We start from the raw sequence: 22,095 nt of genomic DNA, 5'->3' as shown, positions 1-22,095 counted from the left end.
CATGTCTCTCCTAATCAGAGTATGATCTAGGTCAGTCTCTGGGAGTACTAGCCAACTCCCATGAACGGGCTGGGGGAGTAGAGTGGTCAAGTCATAGGAGTCACTGTGACTCACGTTATGAACTGCAGCCACTAGTCTGCTTTTTACACACTGTTATACTACACAACACTGGGAGCCACAAGTAATTTCTTCCAATGATAATCCAAACCAAGTTCACAAAAAAATTTGTCACTGTGGCAATATCAGTTTTGCAGTAATGGACTTTAGGGTACTATGAGAGTACCTGTACGTGAGAGTACATGTGAGAGGTACTATGAGAAATAAAAAATGAAATAGAAACTACACAAATAAGCTGTTAAAGCTGTTTTCTACCTCTTTTCCTGTCTCCCCTGTCTTTGTTCCTTTTCCTTCTCTTTTCAGATCTGACTGAACAGAGGAATCCTGATTCTGCTGCACACCAAACACCTATAGACATTAGAAAAAAAACAGGAGGGAACAAACAACTCATTGTCATTATGTATAAATATACTGTTTGTATTGTCATACTATTCAGTTCATCTTTATCCCAAGCATCTACAGTAAGTACTGCAGCATGCTTTGTGAAAAGTGAATTGAACTGGCAGAATATGCTGTTGAATTTAAGCACTGATCTTCAATTGATAGTTGAATACCATGGCAACGAAAAGAAATCACACACACACACACACACACACACACACACACACACACACACACACACACACACACACACACACACACACACACACACACACACACACACACTTTACAAAAGGGAGAGAGAATGAAATAGGACACACTGTGAGCAGTGTGCCAATTAGTGTGTCAGCTAATTACAGGCATTAGCATAACAACACTTCCAATTTTGAATGTAATGCACTCAGACTAACACTGTCTAGAAATACACCCCACTAATTACATCACTGCTCCTCTTAAGATAACACCTGTATACAACACTGTGCCACTGTCAGATGTCACTCAGGCAAGTTTAAATTACACCAGTGTAATAACCTTTACTGACAACAACAACCTTAAAAAATATGTTGGCAGTCCCAACTTTGGAATGTGGAAGATGAGTAACTAAAACTTGTCTACAGAATCTCCTTGCTTTTATTATATGAAACTCTTAAAGTCTTTTTTTAAGCTCACACTTTACCTACTTAAACAAAATGTAAATTTTGTAAAGTTTTTAACTAAGCCAGTAAATCTCACCCTGAAACTAACATTAAACCATCTCTCTCAGTGTCTTGTGACAAGGGTGGCGGCAGGAAACTGGTGGTTTTTCAGGTTCCCTAGAGGATCATTTAAAAACACAGGGCAGTGGCCTGATAGAGAAGATCACCTTGGGCTATTACAGAATCAGAATTAGGTTTACCAATGGGACAGAAAGGGTGGAGTGGTGGTCAAGGGATGCAACAGAGAGATGACAGCTTTGTTTTAGTGGCAACAACACAAACCAGTCTCAAAGGATTTGCTAAAAGTGTCAACAAAGCAGGTAATAAAAAGACTATTAACCTTGGTCTGTTTGTTCTCGGCCAAATTCTCTACTTTAAAGTCAGTGCAGAGCAACTTTAAATTATGCTTTTGTTACTTTTACAATTACAAATTGGAAAAAATTCACTGAAGGGTAAGTTTTTGTTTTTATGACCATCAATGGAGTTACTGTGATGTGAACTTTAAAACCCATAAGTAAAAAAAAAAAACAATGTAATTATCCAGATAACCGTCATTTGAACTCACAGACTACTGTAACAGACCCATTGTTATCTTCAAAGACAAAAATTATTTTGACATCAAAATGAACATACAAAGAAAATGACTTTCTGCTTGTGGCAAACTGCAATCACTTTTAAGATGACTGTATTTAATGTCCTAACAATAATTTACAAATTAGACTGAAATCCCTATCACTACATAGCTCACAGCCAACTAAAGTCTATTAAACTGTAATCACCTGACTAAAGAAGCAATGAGCAGTAACACAGCAACAGAAAACACAGTTGTAGATTATCCACAATGTGCTCTTTCACATTTGTGGGAATAAGCTTTAGAGGGAAATTGGATTTTGTCACTTCATTATGCAGAGCAGACTTTAGCTGGATCAGCAAATTGCTTTTTTCACACATTTCACATATTTTCACAACTTGGAGGTGATTTTATGGCAGAAATTCAAAATAAAGATGCCATTCTTATAGTCTTATTATTTAAAGACAAATGCAAATGGAAGTCTTTAAATAATTGTGATAGTATCCCAGTGCATCTCAAAGTGCTAACATCTCTAAACAGTTTTACCTTATCTATCATGCGCCGAGCTTCCTCTTCTTCTGGGTTTCTGTTCTCAAGTTCAATAGTGTAGGTCCCCTTATCACTGTGGTCGTCCTCTGCGTCTCCTCCAGCTGTCCCTGGTCCTCTTCCTAGGATTGAGGTGTCCTCACTGGGGCTGGTTGGGCTACCTGTCACCAGGCCAGTACTAGCTGAACTACGGCTGATACTTGGGTCTTCTGACCTCTGCTTGAGGAGCACGCGGGCAGCTGTAGGGGCACCTACAGCCACCGTAGCTGGTATTGGAGCTGGGACCTTACCTAATTAGGAATAAAAAAAAAAGCAGAAATACAAATGTAAGAAAAACACAAATAAATGTTCATGTACATTCCTATAAGCATATGTTCTTATTTTATTATTTTGCATTATTATTTAAAGTACTGTGATCTCCTTTCTATAATATTGCACTACACAAACCCAGTATAAAGATAATGAATTACTGATTTTATTACCTGAATCTGATGCTATAGTGGCAGAGGTGGAAATGCTAAACACCTTGGGGTGAGAAGGAGGTTGAGGACACAGTCCTTCACCACCAGTTCCTCCCGCTAGCAGGGGTGCAGTCTGGGAAAAAGAGTATGACCGACGCTTGCGAGGGTTTTCCTCATCGTAGAACTCAATCATGAAGGCAGTGCGGGTTCCAGTTGTTCTGGCCCCACTCACTGTTACGTTCCCAGCTCCGGCTCCCCCTGCTACTCCTCCCACGTGGCTGTGTGCTGCTTTTAGACGCTCCTCAAGGGCATGGCGGCGATTGGCGAAACGCAGGCCGAGACCATTCTCAGAGTCACTCTGGGTGCCGTCTTCATGCTTGCTGCCTACGAAAAAAAAAACAAAAAAACAAAACAAAACAAAAACATAAATGGCAGATAATGGATTAGTTAGATTAACAGTGCAAATATTACTAATCACATTTAACAAGAAAAATGGATGCTTGTTTACCTGCGTTAGGCTCACAGTACTACAGTATAAATAGCAGCTGATAACCTGTAGTCACAGAATTGACACTGAAATTCGTATCATAACATGGTTACAGAATAGTAAATTAGCAGAAGCTGCTTCCATCAAAACTTCCATTTAGCATAGATTAAAATACAACATGAAGTCCAACAATGTGTGGCTGTTCAAATATCTACTATCAAGAAGAAGAAAAAAATACCCTACTACAGCACAGGACAACAGCATCCATTAAGCACACCCCTTGTCGATACAGCAACACGAAACATGTGTTTTCTACAAATTACAGTCAAAATTAACTGTAAACGTTCAGCTAAGGCCTGACTCTAATCACCTAACTGTCAAAACAAACCCTAAATTCATTATGCCTGGCTCACCTACCACATTGCAGTTGTTACTACATTTTGATCAGTCTGAAGCGCATCAGTGTGTCCTCTCATTGTTGTGTCATAGCAGTGTGCCACACTAATCCAGACACACCACCCACACGGTTACTGGCCCTGCCTACTGCACTTGCAGTGGCAGAGAGCAGAAAGGGGGGAGGGGAGCAAGAGAACTTGGAGGGGGAAGAAGAGTAAAGGGATGAATGTGTGTGTGTGTGTGTGTGTGTGTTGGGGGTTTGATGGCTTCAGGGATGGAGGAAGAGAGGAGGTGAAAGGAGAAAAATGGGGAACCTGGCCAGGAAAGGAGGTTGAGATAAGCAGGAAAAGATGAGGGTGAATGGGAAAGGAGAGGAACTAGTAAGGGAAAGAAAAGAAAGAGTCTAGAGGGGATTGGGGATTGTGGAATCTTACATAGGATTTAGCATACTGCCATTCATGCAATCAGCGAGTAAGTTAATGAGCCAACAGCCAGTCAGTCAGGACAATAGAGGAAAGGCTTATGATCCTGGCAAATGCAAACACAATAGTGTTGTTTCTCTCATTTTTTCTTTAAACTAATACATACTAAGAAAAGAAATACAGTATGAACATGAATCCATACAACAGCATCACTGCATGTGAGCTGAAGTATTTCCAAAACTGTCAAGTCTATGAACATATAGATTTGATGTCATGATGATTCCACAAAAGGTAGTTTATATTTGGAAATCAGGACTTCCAGTGTGTAACAAAAAGTCTGCATTAGAAATTGGGAGTATAAAATTAAATGAAAACAGAAGAAGTCTAACGAAAGACAATATAGTGTTGAACTGCGGGAATTATGGGATCCAATATTTTTGAACCTGCCCCACACTAAATATCAAGTTATTTCTGTCACTCCAAAGTCCCAAAACTTAAGTAATTACTGGAGTAGCCCTTTAAGTTCTATTTGTGTATCAGACAGAATATATGGTCTGGGGGGCATCTCTCTCATTTGTCACATTACACCATCCACCTCCTTGCTATCTTTTCTGTCTTCATCATTGTTTGAATTTTAGTAAAGCATATATTTTATGCATACATTTTAACCATACATTTAAAAAGAAGAAAAGGAAAGCATATCATGAAAAAGGAAAGCAGCAGCACATTATTATAGCTTAAGCGAATAAACAGAGAGAAAGAGGCAGGTCTTTCATGCTGTGTGTCCCAGACAAAGACGCTGTTTGCAGTCAGAGGAGAACAGAGGTGTCTGTGAGAGTCCAGCGCTCTGCCCCACTTGCCCCGCCATGACTCACAGTGGAGCTGGCCTCTGCCTCCTCCCTCAGCTGCACACACATATACATACACAAACAAAACTGCATGCCCACATAAGCATGCACGTTCTTTTAAGTATGCACAGCAGCACCATCATGCAACCTTAAATATACACAGAACTGTACATTGTTTTAAGCATACAGTGAGTAATAATGAAGTTCCACCCTCGTGTATCTGTTGTAAATGAATATCAATTTAACATGAAGTGCACATTATGAAAAAAATCACGTAAACTTGCACCCTCAGTAACATTTCAGATCATTTATATAGCTTATTGGCAATAAAAATGCAGATTTTTAGACATCACAATAATACACACGACAGTCCATATTTCAGCCCTGATAGAAATAACATCATAAAGATATAGCTTCTACATAACTCTAACAGCAATAAAAGGAAAACTCACCTTGATGCTTACAAATCAAAAGCCTTAGCTCAGTTGCCTCCTTTCAATTTCCTTACTAAACCTCTGTTTGTCCCTGCCTAGTATCTCAATGACACACCCTAAGCACATCTCACATGTCTCTTCTCAAACATGCTGCATTGCTTGTCTGCAGATCAGTGCTGAGCATGTCTCAAACGCAGACGCAGAAAACACACATTCGACAGATTTCAGCCACACAAATGGCTCATGTGAGCATGTGAGCAGTGCATGCTTCACACCCATTCTCACTCTGCACTGAAATGCGTCTCTCACGCATGCTCCTGCAGCCTTCAGACGCACAGACAACATATGTTCACTGTCCATTTTTGCTATTTGTAAATGTATGGCTGTACCCTCTTGTTCCTTGCAGTCATTTACATAACTGTTACTATAACAACTATCTACTAAACACTGCTCTCATCTCCTCCTTCATCACCTCCCTATTTTCACTGCAGTCTAGGCAACATGCCTCTCCCTCTCTTGTTCTTGCCTTTCTTTGTCCAGTCACCTTTGCTGGTATTACTACAAATGCTTCTCTCAGCATTAGTGCGGTCATCCCACCTTCCTCATCCTGTCACTGTTTTTTCACACCTCACATTAACAGCTGGCATCAATAGACAGCTTTCCATCCAGCTGTCCACCTGCCCTCTTATCCATCCTCCAAGTACCAATCAGCCACAGTTTCAGTGGGGAAGTCTGCAAAGTCTAGCAGTCCTAAAGTCAAAGTCATTTAGCAGCATAATCATACATTAGGTGAGCCATTCTCTCAGCCAGGTGACATGCATGTAGTACTAACTCCAGTGAATTAACTATCCTGCCCTCCACTCCAGCCTCACAGATTCCCATTTGCATTAGCTCCTGTTGGCTCAGCACATGTCAACAATATCATAAATTGGCCTCCATTTAATTAACTTCTGACCAGCATGTAGTCCACAGCTTAGCAGAGCATCAAACTTAACTCAAACTCTGTACTGGCAGCACAAAACCCAGCATAGCCCATTCTCACAAAACCCTTGGCAGTTGGAACCTACTCCGCACTTTGCAGATAAAGGGAACAAAGAAACCCAGAAGCATGCAATTTAGAGCCATAGCAATCTCAAACCTTACTCCAAGGATAAATAGCAACAAGCCAACAGAGGTAAAGAGACAAAATTTAGATGTTTACACCAACAATGCAAAATAAATTTAAACCAAAGGCTCTTGTAGTCTGGAATTAATTGCCATGAAGTATGTGTAGACTCGCTGAATAATATGTCTGTAAATGGTGAAAAAGTGAAATCAGTGGGGCACTGCAGTATGCTGCTCATGCTAAGCCTTGTCATTGGCTGTCAGAGGAGCAGATAGGGGTGTAAATGTCTGTGGCCAGCTAATCCCCTGGCTTAGTTACAACTGCCAACAAACCCGTGTTCATAACAAAGAATGTATGTAGTCTTCATACAGTACAGGAAGAGACAAATAGAAAATTCAAACAGCATGTCAAATCTTGTAATATTAAGGTAAGACACTAGTACTGGGATGATAATTCTGGTGAAAAAACATTAACACCAGATGTAAGAACACTGCAAAATGGTAATAACACACTTTGTGAGAGCAATAAAGGAAGGAGAAATGATCTAGGAGAAAGTAGTAAACCAGAAAGGAATAAAGCAAAATCTCTTATACAATCTGCATAAACAGAACAGGAAACAACCTCCACCTTTGAGTCTTTTAAGATGGACTGGCACATCACTCTTGATGCTCTTGCTGTCATCCTCTGTTGACTCGCCGCGCACTAGAGTGGGGTCGTTCTGGGCCAGCCAATCAGCCACCTTGCTCTCTGATGCCATCATAGCTGCCTGAAGTGTGCTTAAGTCTCTCCCTCCTGCACCTCCACTTCCTGCTCCGCTCTTCTTGGAGCGAGATCTGTGGTGGTCGGATGTGAACTTTGACACATGGTCTTTAATGGTGACTTTCCCTGGAGAAGTGTTGTCAAACTCTATGGTGAAGGATGCATGACCTTGAGCTGAGGAGCAGATGTTGCAGTGTTGTTACTGTGTCAGTCAAGTAGCTAACTGAAGCACTTTTAAAAATGGATGTGTAAAGGTGTCTTTGTGGCATCCGTTAGAATTCATTACAAAATTATACAGTATAGAACATGGTTATACAGACACTGTAACCACACATTACCTTTAATCACTAAAAGAGAAAAAATACACATACAGGTAAGTTTAATATCAGAATAAAAAAACAGTACAATTTACCTGCAGTGGTGTGAGTGGTAGTGTCCTCTGTGTCCTTGGTAGGAATCTCATAGATGCCATTACTGTCCATGTGACCTTCCTTGGTAGGGATCTCAAAGTAACTGGAATCATGGGCAGTGGACACATGAAGGCCGTCCTCTTTAGCTTTCTCACCTCGACATGCCTCTTTGCTATCTGAGGGTGAAAAACAATGCAAGATACTACAAAGGTTAATGACTTAAAATGTTTTTACCAATGACCAATATTTTTAAAAATGCATGATCAAAGCAACAAAAAAGTATAATTTCCATGAAGCAAAGTGTTAGTTGTCGATGTTTCTAAACTTAGTAGTAAGAATGTTTTGTTCAGTTCATCTTCATTGATATAGTATAGGAGTTAATGCTGCTGTTAAGTCTGTCAAAGACTAGATCATATAAATTAGAAATATTCTTAGTTTGATTACCAAAAACTGAAACTGAAGGCTTCATATAGACCAATTCAATTGTGGTCTGCTCTTCAGCTAGACTGTTTAACAATGAGAAATTACTCTCCTTGGAGAGGACACAGCCCTATAAACTATAAATACTATGAAGAAATGCACAAAGTATATGTCATCTTTTTCTCTGTCCATGCCCTGTCTCTCTTCTAGACCTATAACAAAAAACACTATGTAAGTCACACAGGACAGGAGGTGTTGGCATAGCTCTTTCAAACCTGTTTTGGAGCACTCACAATATGGTGCAGTTATTTTCTCATTTGTTTATATTAAGAAACAAAACCTCTGTGGGATCTGAATATGCTAAATGATGCTTTCAGAAATTGCAGGAGCCATCTGCTTCCAGTGTGTGTGGCAAATGAAGGGACATATGGAGGTCGACAGTAAGAAACAAGAAACAAACTGAGAAAGTAAAAGTAAAATAGAGTAAATTTTTCCAAAGTAAACATGACTGCTCTACTTTAGGATTTATCAGACAAGGCAGATTCAACCCAGAAACAGAACAGCAGCAATAAAGGGCTTATTTTTCACTTCAGTGTTATCAGCTAAAGTGCAAAAAATCTTGTTGGAGTCCCGACTGCCAGCATTCAGGTTTAGGAAGATTTACAACTTGGATTGGATTGAAAAGTAGTGCAATTTAACAGCAAATATGTCGAGTGACATATAAGATACAATAACTTAAGTAAAAGACACAAAACATTCAGCTTTAATGTAACAGTGGTACTACATTGTTAATCTTTTTCCTCCTTATCTATCAACCCAGAGAGTGTTCTAAAAATATCTATACTGTTCCTCGCTGTATTGGCGACATCCTTAAAATTATAATGCACTGATTAAACTTCCTGTATCTCACACATGTAATAAGTGTGAACACAATGTTTCCACTGATGTCACTGAGTCACATGGCTTTTCCAAGAAGAACCTAGTGACTTCTGTTAAATTCTGTGAAGAGTTTCATGAGAGTTTAACACCCTTCATGTACACATCATTTCATCCTTATGACTATGCTATGGGATTTTTTGCTCATCACAAACATGAAAACCTAAGCTTTATACAATATGGTTTTCCTTAAGAGTCTATTACAAACAAGGATTAGAGCCAACTACAAACACCATTACAGATTCATGACACCTGGAATTTAATGTAACTCATCTCATTTACGGAAAGTAATATGGCATAAAATAGTTTGCCTGACTTTAAATAACAGACAGGAAAAACAGCAGTGACTTCTCACTTTAAATCCTATTGCCTTTCAGAGTTAAAAAAAAAAAAAAACAACCACTAGTTCTTAAAAAGCCACGGATAATAAAGAGATTGGAAGGTAAGTGAATGTCAGAAGGTTAATTTGAATTGAAAGCACTTAACCAGCTCCATTAGCCAAAGTATATGGAATAGAGAGCAATACTTACAGGACAATTACAGAATGGTTAGCTAATGATTGCTGCAGTGTAGAGAGAGAGAGTGGTCTGTTCAAACGCTGTGTGTATGAAAGTGTGTGTGTTAGGAAGACTGGGGGAGCCGGTGCAATGGCGTAACCTAACCAGTCAAAGTGACAATACACAAGGAGGGGGGTGAGGGGCTCTGACAACACAGCCTATTCAATGGGTAAGAGAAAAGGACACATACTCAACACACGCATGCAACAGAAAACACTGAAAAAGAATCACATCCTGCAATAAAGCTTTCTTCCTCTATTTTACTACCCTTTACTGTTGTATCTGACATTTAGTTTAATAGAGCAGATACAGATGGCATGCTAACACTTTAGCAACATGTACCCTGGTAAGATTTTTACAAATCTTTTGATGCTAAGGACCAAAGAACCTACCCAAATTACACTGTGCAACAACCCCCAGAGCATTCCACTTTACAAAACAAATCCAACATTCATTCAGCAGCCAGTCTTCAAGCCAAGGTTCTAAGAGGGCAAAATGTCATCCACTCACCTACTTCCATGACCGAAGTAGTCAATCCCATTCACCTTTTTTTTTTTTTTTTCCTGGAAAAGCTTTTAGGGTTTCCAATCACCCTGACACACTTGCACAGATTTAGTCAAAACCCCCTCAAAAAAAACAAAAAAAAAAAACAAAACAAAAACCCAGTCTAATATCACACTAACAGAAAAAATGCTTTGCTGAAATCATCTACAAAATTTGCATGGTAGGACATATATAAATTATTCCAAACTATTGTTTAGCTGCAAAGTCTTTCTTTTTAGGCTGGTGAAGATGCTGCCAGACTATCCATCCAGATGTGGCGAGAGATTTGAGGATGCCTTAGTCTGCCTCAGTGTTTGTGTATGATTAACCTCCCCCCATGCCTTCTGACTACACTGGTCCACGCTAAACCAGCCTGGCACAGACAGATTTTGTATTGCTGATCTGTTTTACTATTGGCGTAGCCTCTAATCCTGTTACTCTTGACTACGCACCAGCAGTTAACACAACTACCCCTCCTAAACCACCCCCTGTTCAGTGGTTACTATACACATACATTGGAGGCAAACAGACACATATTCTGAAAAAAGCCTTTGTGTTCACTTGGATATACATGGTTACACACAATGACACAGTCTGGGTGCCCATTACCCCTTCAACACAGACAGAGCAAATAAAGTCAGTTAAAGAGCACTGAGCTCAAGTTGCTGGTTCAAGAATATTTTCTAGGTTTTTCCTTTTTGCTGAAAATACATATACAAAGATGCCTACAATGTGTAACAGTAACTACTCAAAAGGTGAGGATGTTCAATGTGCTAATTCTACTGGGATTCTTCACCCCATGCATGGCTACAATAACATTAAAGACATCAGTATAACATCAGTATGCAGTGTACTATGTTTTCAGTTGGAAGTTTAAAATCCGACCACCTCCTACCTGACATAGAGCTGTCATGTTTTTTGGTAGATGACTTGATTTCTTGTTTGAAGGAGTTCTCATCATCTGCATCACCATCCCCCCACCAAGATGGCTGGCCATATAGAGGCGTCCCACGAGGCAGTGCTGTAGCATCCCCTGATACAGATGCACACATGCAGAAACATTTCAACAAAGCAGAAAAGGCACATTTTATTGTAGCTTTAACTCCAGCCTCTCATGTTTAAGTTATTTTGTACTTTAAGTGTTTACTGCACCATGCAGCAAAGAAATCAACCCAGCTGCTCTTTGTGAATATGTTTGTATATCCATTCCCCTCTTGTCGGGTATTGCACCACTGACCTAATTTCAGAACTTTACAGAGCAGAATGGGCACACACGTCTACACTCTCTACCATGCGCTACTGGAGCTTTCATGAAAAAGGGACTTTCTGTGCTCTCCTCTCCCCATCAGCATGACATTTGACATGGGACAGGGATTCTGTGACCATTTCTTCTTTTAAATTGACAGCACCAGAAAAATCACAGGAAACATGAAGAGTGTGGTGACATGCAACAAAGACTACACACTGGAGCAACAATATGTCTTACGCCACTGTGCCAAAGGACACCTCATCCTGTGTTAACATCTCTTAGCTCTATCCTCATTCTCTTCCTTCCTTTCCTTAAAGTACCTCTTATTACAACCATGGAAGTTTAATCACAGTACATCCAGATAATTACAGATGCTCTTTGCCTATTTGTGCACAGCAAGTAGGGGTCATCTATTTAAAAGCTACTGAATGTAAATTCACAGTGAGGTATAATATGTGGGTGAGGCATGGCATTACACTATTAAAACTGCAAGATTATAACCTCAAAACCAAAGAGTGGCTGTCATTAAAGGCATGCACAGCAGATGGGGCAACATGCAGCACAGAATGTATTTATTTGCTTGTTTGGGGTCCAAATGTGTAAATATATGTATATAATTCTGAATCTCATAGTATTTTAAGACAACCAGCCATTCAGACCTGCTTACATGTTAATCTGTGCAATAACACAAGCCCCATGTAGCCTTGTTTCAACAGCTGGAGATTATTTAGGACTTGTGCTGCAACCCCAGCCTGGTTAGTGATTCTTAGGGACATCCTCAGACCTAAATTACATTCATGATATAACAGAGTGACTGTTGGTGCGATGGTTAAAACCCCTTCCCTCCTGACCATGTCCACCCCCTACTGGTCTAAGATAAAATCCACCCACACTTCATATCACAATATTCTGTCTGAGGATGTATTTTCATAGAGGAAAAATCCACCCTAAAATCCACGCTCACAGTTAAAATACACATAACTGGTTATTATTATTGTTACTTTTTATTGTTTGAATACTTAAAAGTCAAAATGAGAAATTAATAAACCAATGCACAACACAGTATATAGTTTGTGCTATTTCTGAGGCAGGTTCACATAGATCTTGTAGTGCCAAATCTCCCCTTAGTTCTGTCTCTCACCTCCTGTCCTTTCCTCTACTTTATGAGAGTCCGCAGGTTTAGCTGGTGGCTCTTTAGTGGACGTAACCCTATCTGTTGCTCTGCTCTCCCCTGGCCTTGTGCTGCTGCCACTGGAAGACTTCAGTGTTTTTACTGTTGTCTTTGTGGGAGACTTGCTTGTGGCAGCAATGGCTTCACCAGTGGACATTTTCTTGCTGAGCTGGAGGCCACTGGTAAATTTCTCATGCTAGAGGCAAATAAAGAAATATAACAGAATATAAAATAAAGATGTAAGTATGATATTATAACTGTGTCATTGCAAATGTTGATATTTAGAGACTACTGTATGTCAGGCACATAGTATATTGTGTGTTCTTACTTTGAGAGCCTCCTCAGGCACAGTGAGCTCTCCTCTCACCACTGTAAACAGGTTGGTATGTGAGAAAGACAGATTAAGGAAATATTGGCCTCAACAGCACAATCATGATAAATGTACACACACACAGATACACACAGACACACACACACACACACACACACACACACACACAGTATATACACCAAAACATGAATGAGTTTACTGGTACAAGTTTTATCTTCTAATGTCATTCTATAGTAAAAAATAAAAATGGCATACTAGTAAGAATTAGACAATGGTACAATGTTGTACATGCAATGGCATGTATTTGAAATGATCAAGCTATGTGTGGATGTGTAAGAACAGCAGAGATTAAAACACTGAAAGGATATCATATCCAAATCTCAGCTTGTCTTCCAACTTCAGAGTGATATACATCTGCTCCTGGATGCGAACATCATTTACAAAGGTCTGCAGACGAAAAAACGATGGTCATTTAAAATAATACCAACCCTTGCTTAACTTTCCCAGACTTTCCCATCTCTTCCTTCACCCACTCCCTACAGCTCTACTCTGCAGCACTGAAAGAGATTAGGTTTCACTGAACTGCAAATGAAATTCTATCATAATGCTTGCTATTGTAATAAAACAATCTTGTCAAGTGAGATGAAATTATGACAGCTCAAAAATACAGCAGTGAGACATTTCCAGTAAAAGGTTAAATGGTGGCACTGCTCAAACACTGCATTTAACTCACTAGTGCAGCAAATCTCTATATATCCACTGACTCAGCAGGAGAAAACTTCCTCTGAAATCAGTCAAAGAAGTTGGGTGGTTAATGACACAGCAGGAAGCAACTCTGACTCTGGTTTCCTGTCAGAAAGCTAGGGAGGATGTGAGGGCCATTCTCTATTTGTGTCCAGTCTGGTGGACTATGACTGAGTACTAATCATTTCGTATGACTAATGCCATGTGCAACTGTAATTGGGCTTTACTGAACTCCAACGCTAGAGACAATAATGGAGAGTATACAGAGTTTAATTCTGATCAAGGTGATGACAAAAAATTCATCTAAAATTATAGATAAAGGTTTGCATTGATATTTTTTGACAGAATGTATTGTTTAAGTTTTAGTATCTCTATCCCTCCACATAGCTCATCATATTTCCCATAGTGTCAATTAACAACTTAAAAAAATTAACAACCTGTTTTGCGATTTAGTGGCAGTGTGAGCCTTTGGTTCATGTTTTAATTACAGATTGTGTCCTTAAGTATAGATTTGTTTAATTAGGTTTGGATTGACTCATTGATTGATTGACCTTGATTGACCTTGATATATATCTTCATTGACACAGAGATTGATTAGGTCCCAGTCCTATTGACTTCCGTCCTTCTTACCTATCTTTGTATATTTCTATCCATGTACTCACCCCATTCAGGCTGCCTAAGTCCTTGACCTTGTGTTCGTCAGTTCCAGCCTCATAGTTGATGACTGCATGCTGCTTATCCACACTGCGAGACTTCAACAAAAACATACACAAACATTAATGCATGTGAATCCCATGTTGAGAATGTAACCTCTCCATACCACTATGTCTGATATATGCTATGATAGCAACTCAAAGCGTCATCTGGCATTTCAAGGTCTCTGATGCTGCTAATTTCGTACTTATACATTCATATCCATGTACAGCTGTATACACACACATAAAGACACACAAAAGAGAACACTGCAAAAAATGCTTAAGGTAAAATTACTGATTTTCTCTGGTGTTGGGATATGATTCCATGACCAATTTAAAGGATGAATTGTTTCCAGCACACATACATTTTAAACATATCTCACACTGACCTTCCTTTGCAGCGTACTCCAAATATCTGTTAGAATGCCTTTCAGAAATTATGCTTTGCTTTAAATGGGCATTTGCAGATCCTATTTGAATTCCTGGTCATTCAAAAGCTTTTTGTTTGCTGCTTCTTTCCTGATAATAAACTGTAAAGCAAGCAATTTCATCTTCAAACTGCATTTTGGTCATCATTTAGAGCAGGGGTCAGCAGCCCTGGTTTTTGTGACCTACTGCCCTGCTTGTTTTCCAACTATCTCTTCCAGTTCCTGATTGGCTGAACATACCTAATCCAGGTAATCAGCAGTGGGTAGGGCAGCAGGTTTAAAGGAACAGGGTTGGAGTCCCTGATTTAGAGGGACTGCATTTTTGGATTTGAAGAGAGACCAGACTCATGCTGTTATAGATATACTGCTGATTAACTGTATGTAAGTGTATATATACAATGCAGAACACAGATGTGGAGTATTTCAACACAGCACACATGTACACTGCATATGAGTGAAGGTATGAGGCACAGAATATTTTGAAAGACAGAATAAGCTCCAATATTACAGCTCCTTGTGTCTTTTTTTAGATTTAGCCCCACTGACGTGTTTTATCCAGCCCTTTGGTACACACACGGTAACATCAGATTGTGTTCCTGTATTCACTATATTCCTTCCCCTTTTGAATAAATAAATAAAATATGAACTTATTACAATCATAAAGCACAGTTTATAATTAGCAGAATTGTCAAATCTACAGATGTGTAAAACAAGCTGCTGGTGAACTTTGCAGATGACACCAAAACACTGACAAAACACTTATTCAAACCACTCAAGAATGTACTATCTATGGGCATGTGTGTGTGTGTGTGTGTGTGTGTTCGTGTGTGTGTGTGTGTGTTTTATTTGGTGTATGACACAAGTAGCCCTCAATGTTTAGCCATGTGATGAGGCTTTGGCTCGTTCGGGCAGTCACATGAAGGACAACTGTAAGCAGCTACACCAAACACACACATACACAAAGTCAAAGAATGTCCTCAATTTGTAAGAGTTCCCTTATCTTTATATCATTCCAAAGACATCACAAGGATAAAGATGCAAACACACACACACAGTAACAGCTCTTGAGTGTCAACTTTAACTGTTATATGTGAGTCCTGAATAGTTTTTGATGGCCAGATTATCAGACAGGCACTGGTACCAGTTAAAACAAGTGTTAACATATATCATAACAGAGCGTGCCGAAGCCATAAATGGACCATTTACCCACTCATATAAGATTTAGCTCAAGAGGTATCTGCCCCACTTTCTATTAATAGTGCAGTGACCAGAGGTATACATGAGCAAACACACAGTCTCTCTGGATGCATGCAGAACTGCACAGACACCACCTTATCTACATATAAACATAGATAGAAATACACCATTACACAGACATAGACATGTTTTGCTACTGAAAAATAAACAGAATGACTCAATTGTGATGACCTCAGTCAGACCATGAAATGGGTGCAAGGTCAGCAGCTTACTTATGTAACTATAAGGAACCCCCCAAAGCATGTAAGTCACTTTGTGTTCACTTTGATTTGGTTACAGAAAGAAACTGGTGTGTTAAATATTCTCACCTGCAGCATGAGCTCGCAGTCATCCCGGCCAACAAAAATCATTTCCCGGGGGAGTCGGTGGCGTGTACCCCCACTGCTCACCAAAAACCAGGAGGTCACACTCATCTCTGCACCTTGACTCTACCTCTAGTACAAACCTATGGAGACAAAAGTTTCAGACTGTGTATCAGACTATGTCAGGGTGCAAAGGTTCATTAAATACTAACCTTTTTGGAACAGAAACATGCTTTGTCTCAGTAAGACCTGCAAGCAATATCAAATATTTTTGATGTAATTTAATTAGTAAATAAGTTGAGTCTGGGGAAATTAAAAGTTTATTTCAGTGAATTTTACTACACACCTCTGGTTCAGGTAGCTCACTGCTGATACACTACAGACAGCACAACAGCTAGGCCATCCTAGAAAAGTAGAAGAAAAACATTTTTTCATTTATTCTTACAGATGCAGACAAAAATATAATCTGTTTTTTTTTTGCATTATAACTTATGAAAGATGTGTGAGTGATGATATGAAGACATGCAAGAAGAAACACTAAATCAAAACACTCCATCTTGCTTCATTTTGTTTTGCTGGTAGGAGAATAATGTTGAGTGGGTGGTCCTGCAATGTAATGCCACACTGTCTACGCCTGGAAATGAACACTAAGCCAGCCAGTAGGATTCATCCTCTCTTTCTCTCTTCCTGCCCTGATCACTGCCAGATGTCAGTGGAGGAAGTGATGCAGGAATGTTGGCAGGCCTACTCAGAGACATTTATTTTCCCTCCTGCCCCCTTCCTCCCCTCCTCCTCTTGCTCGCCTTCAGATGAGCTGGAAAGGAGGTCAAAGCCAACCACTCTAACTTTCTAACTGTCCAGGCCTGAAAGAAAAATATTAAGCAGAACTAACTAATGGAGATGTTATCTGTACGACTGTCTGTAACTGACTGGCTTCATAGCATATTAGAAGTTTGGGTGACTGGGTATGCAGTGGTTGTAAAATTTAGGAAGTTTTTACACTGTCATGAGATGACTATGTCTCAGAATTAAGGGTCTGTTTCAAAATCCAACTGAAAGGGAACTACTTGGCTACACCTTCATTTTTAGGTTTATAACAAGAGTTACACAGTTTTAATATTCATAATTATTTACTCCAAAATTAAACAGGAATTTCAAGTGACATTAAAATAACAGGAGCACTGTCGAGTGTAGAAAGTGCCAAGAAAAGCCCATCAGAGAAGGAATTAAAGATTATTGAGCTAAGCTATTGCTCCCTTGACCTCTAAGTACTTAGTATACCAACTCAGTAATCCTCTGGGTAAAATTTTAATCATCTGCACACCTCTAACAGTTCCTTGCACGTTGCTGTTGGACAAAAGACTCTACCAACAGCTGTCTTTGATGTAAAAGGAATCAAGAATAGTAATTGGCAAGACTGGTTGAGTGCTGTTCTCAAAAATAAATTTCTCTATCCTTTATCACAATAATTCACCCAAACATTAGTTCAATAACAAATTTGAGGAAAAAGGAACAACACATGGAACCATGCTTTTGATTCACTTGAAAGCAATGATTACTGGCCAAAGCTCATCATCTATGATGTGTAGCCCCTGCTTGGTCCATAGGTGATACCATTTTAACTGTGTTTACCCAACATGGCGGCAACATGGCATTTACATGATCGCATGATGTGTCAGATATTATGGATATGGAACAGATATTGTCTTTGGATGTTCTACTGGAACAAAACACAATGCATATGTTATCTGAGACAGCTTACAGAGAACAACAGCACTGTACTGAGAGTATGTGTTGGTTTCTCCTCCCCACTGTAACCAAAGCACCAGGGTGTTTGCTGTCTCAATAACCACAGCACACTCATTGCAGAATGCAAGGTTAATAAGAATGTGGTTGAAGAGCCTGGATAGATGTGATGCATACCAGCCCATGTGGTGCCATTAAAAAAAAAACTATCACACATAAAAGACATGGCACAGCAGGAGGAATGCAGTGGTAGGTTTGACAAAGTAGGCACAGCTGTAAAGGAAACACTGTTTACTTTATATGGGCTCCTTACAATCCTAATGTAAAATGGCCTGGTTACCTAAATTACTGTACAAAAACATACTTTCTTACTTCTTCACTTTATTGATGTGTAGTCATACAAATGGGGTAGACTTGACCCCAATACAATACAGGTGAAAGGAATTTGTAAAGCTCACAGAGTTGAAAATATACAGCTAGAAAATGAAATGGCTTAAAATTTGACAAGTACAATGCTTCCATTATGAAAGGTATGTAAAATTGAATTGTTTAGATACTGATTAACAAAACATTCTGGTCTCACCTTCATTCTACCTATGTGACAAGATTCCTGTTAAGGCTAATAAGGAGGAAAAGTGACTTCATGGATTTGGCAGGAATTACCCAACCCCCCTGCACTTATACTATCTCCCACACACACTCAGAACTAAGGAGTGAAAGAGCAGGATTATTTCAAAATGACTGTGCATTCTTTGTAGGGAGGAGATGGCAGAGAAGGGACAAGAAGCGTCCACTGCACTTCCTGTGGTGGACACTCATCTTTGAATCTACAAATGTGTAGATTGTGTTGATTTATCAACTGTCTGACATGAATGAAAACCACACATCCTCTACAGTCAGGCTGCTCAGTCCTAACTAAAGCAAACTGAATTGAACTGTCATAAGGAAACTCATTTTAAACACTAAAAAATGGGCAGAGTTGAAGCAAATTAATATGACCAATGCATTTATTATTCTTATTATATAATAAGATTTTAAATTCAAAAATTAAAAATGTGCAGTGATTATGAAACAGTGCTGGATAATCACATTCACAGGCTGTGACTAATCGCTCTTTGAGTTCCATTTCTGTTCTCTGGAAAAATATTATATAGTCCTCTGTATTTTTAACAATTCAAATATCGTCCCATCACTCTGACACAGCCAATCACATACACTGACTGAAAAGGGACAGGAAGTGTTATCAGTGAGCATCAGTTTATCATCTAATATGTTTCTTGTTTTCAGTACATGGTCGCTGCCCTCCACGTAGCATCTGGTTGCAGTGTGTATGATGCAACAGCTGAGTAACCATCAGCACTACTCATCTGCTTTTTTACTCTAACCTCCCAGACCACTGCATTACCACAGCGACCCTGATAGCTGACTCACACCACATCACACATCCTGACAGCTGCTGTGTGTAGCCTCCACACACACATTCACACAAACACATGCTACGTAAACAAAAGTGAGAAAGACAGACAGAAAGAGACTGACAACTACAAAGGGACAGCTCTTGCTCTCTTTACACACATTTCCACATGGTGTTAAGAGCCAAACTTAGCCCTAATATGGGTGTGGTTGTCTGCAACATTGTAAAAATGCAGTGTAATCTGAGTGCAGCTACATTAAAAATGGTATAACGGATGCTAATGCTACAAAATAAATTCGTAACACGTTGAGCACACTCCACATGCAGTAATTATACGACACAGAAGTGAGAAAAGAATGACTTTGCCATATGCCACATTTTGCTACTCACTGATTGATACAGTAGTACAGTAAAATAATCGTTAAACTAAAATGCTTTTAGAGCATTCATTCCATGTCTGATTGGTCTTTCCCCAGGAGAAATCCTCTGGCAGACAGGAGGTGATGCACTTAATGTTTACAACAGCAGCTAAAGCTGATTGTTGTGATATAAATAGCACTCAATAGTTACAGTAGCTTGAGCTGTGATAGCCCCTTTGTCTAAACAGACAAAAAAAAGAGCAGTAACTGTATGAAATTAAACGATCAAGAGGAAAATGTGAGGCGAATATCATAATACTGGGCACTCTGACTCACTGCAATTTTTTAACACTGTAGCACATAAACACCACAGTGGCAAAGATGTTGCCAAAATAATGATAAGAAAACAAGAATCTTTAGATGAATACTTCATGTAAGGCCTGAAATTCAGGTTCTGGCATAAGCATTGTTGCTTTAAAACAATGGAAAAGGGAGCAAAAGGGCATGTGGTGCTAGACACCAACTTTGGGATATACTGTAGGTAAAACCAATAAAAGGGTAGTACTTTGAAAGACAAATGAAAAAGCAGCAGCCTATTCCCTTAAAAATGCTGACATAAGGTCAGTTAGGACTTTTAAATCGAAGTCAATAAGAAACAGACAAGGGAGGCAGAATCAAGCTTGCAACCCTAGAGGTGCTTTGGGGATAAGGAAGTCTACAGACCTTGAGGGGTGTAAAAAACAAACATCAGGCAGCAAATTCAAGACAAGACAACCAAGCAACCTCCGGACAAGCAGGCAATTGGACAGACAGACAAAAACCTGTCCAGTCCCCTGTGAGTCTTCTGTTTTGCATTTATTTCAGTATAGTGCAAAACATTCACTAGCCATATTGTGTTGAAGGGACCTCACTTGACTTGAACCTTGTCTAAACCTTTTCCTTGTCAAGTCACTCAAGGCTGAAATCAACATAATCAATGTAATTTGTCAGAAAAACCTCAGCTACAACTGGAGGCTAAACTGCTTCATACCCATCTCTTTACTTTGTTTGCCATCGTAAAGGTGCATTAAGTAACTGAGCCAGAATACAACTTGACGGTGTGTATCCCAACCAGGATGCTCCTTCATCCTTCAAACAGTAATTAAGTAGAGCCAAATAAGAATAGAGAAAATACAACTTACTGTGCATGCAGAGTGATCTCCTGCATACTTTTCTATTTCAATTATATATCTGAGAGCAGCAACATATAAAGATGTCTCAAATGAGGGGAAGAAAACATTTTGAGTGGTTCTTAACAATTGATTAAAATGGGTCATGCCTCAATCTCCTTGTTAGTGCAAACTAGATCCTGGAAGAATGTGATTAAATGCTCTAAATTTAAATTTTAAATAGTAAAAAACAGCAATTAAAGAAAAAATAATATATACTATTGAACTATACATTTTCAACAGTTTAACATTTATGAAGGCAGATAAAGACAACAGGACCAACATACATCTCTTAGGACAGGATCACTGCACCATGAAGAGGGATAATAAATCATTATGAGTCAGTGGAACCTGAAGGCTGCAAAAGTGTTCACGTGTGTGTATGGCTCTACAGTACATGCAATATGTACATAAAAAATGGCCAATGCAGCAAAACAGACCATATGGTACAGAAAAGAGGCCACATGCATCACATGAACAGTTGGCAAGAGGAACAAAGAAGCAAACACCTCCAGCATCCGTCCAGCCTGCTTCATTGTTTTTACAATTCACAACCCCTCACACTCATGGCCTTAAGAGATAAACCCACCCCATGCTCAGTGATCCCTGTGTTCTACGTGACCTACAGACCTACATATGGGAATTTACACTTCACAGATGTTGAGAACTCCTCTGCCCTGCAGCACTATCTGGGAAAGTAAAGTTATAAACCGTATGTAGTTTAAATGGGGAAACCAGTATGCTGAACAAGCTCTTCTATTGATAAAGAGATAATTAAAAAACAGATTATTACTAATCTAAGAGAATTAATGAAGCACATGCCCTGCAGCATAGCCTTTTCACAGCATATGATTTATTCTCCAAAGCATGTGTGTAGTACGTTTTTCAGATAATGTGCTAACATACATTCCTTTCTGAAAGGGGAATGCCAGTAAGGAAGTGCTAAAATCATATGGAAACTACAATTAACCATCAAAATATGAGAAAAAGATAAATGACTACATTTGAACTGGAATGCCTAGTTGATTAATGCATTTGTTGATTACAGAACAAAAATTATTACAACAGAATACAATTCAGTAGCACCACAGAATTCATCTTTC

At 39.3% G+C, this 22,095-nt stretch overlaps 1 protein-coding gene across 7 annotated transcripts in view; it reads right to left on the bottom strand.

Moving 5' to 3' along the window:
- The window catches only part of cep170aa (centrosomal protein 170Aa), a 32,833-nt gene that overhangs the window by 7,789 nt on the left and 2,949 nt on the right, over positions 1–22,095 (bottom strand). For all 7 annotated transcript variants that reach the window (XM_026308550.2, XM_026308553.2, XM_026308551.2 and 4 more), the window contains exons 2-13: positions 16,612–16,669; positions 16,272–16,408; positions 14,246–14,335; positions 13,208–13,286; positions 12,837–12,895; positions 12,479–12,704; positions 10,984–11,121; positions 7,635–7,808; positions 7,091–7,396; positions 2,793–3,155; positions 2,311–2,600; positions 373–465 (exon numbers count right to left, since the gene is read on the bottom strand). In XM_026308550.2, coding sequence (XP_026164335.1) covers positions 373–465; positions 2,311–2,600; positions 2,793–3,155; positions 7,091–7,396; positions 7,635–7,808; positions 10,984–11,121; positions 12,479–12,704; positions 12,837–12,895; positions 13,208–13,286; positions 14,246–14,335; positions 16,272–16,376 — 1,923 coding nt within the window. In that variant the 5' untranslated portion in view covers positions 16,377–16,408; positions 16,612–16,669. The remainder of the gene's footprint in view (positions 1–372; positions 466–2,310; positions 2,601–2,792; positions 3,156–7,090; positions 7,397–7,634; positions 7,809–10,983; positions 11,122–12,478; positions 12,705–12,836; positions 12,896–13,207; positions 13,287–14,245; positions 14,336–16,271; positions 16,409–16,611; positions 16,670–22,095) is intronic.

Source organism: Mastacembelus armatus, chromosome 15 (assembly GCF_900324485.2).
Source record: "Mastacembelus armatus chromosome 15, fMasArm1.2, whole genome shotgun sequence".
Lineage (NCBI taxonomy): Eukaryota > Metazoa > Chordata > Actinopteri > Synbranchiformes > Mastacembelidae > Mastacembelus > Mastacembelus armatus.
Note: the sequence above shows the minus strand (reverse complement) of the source record. Positions and strands in the feature narration are given on the sequence as shown.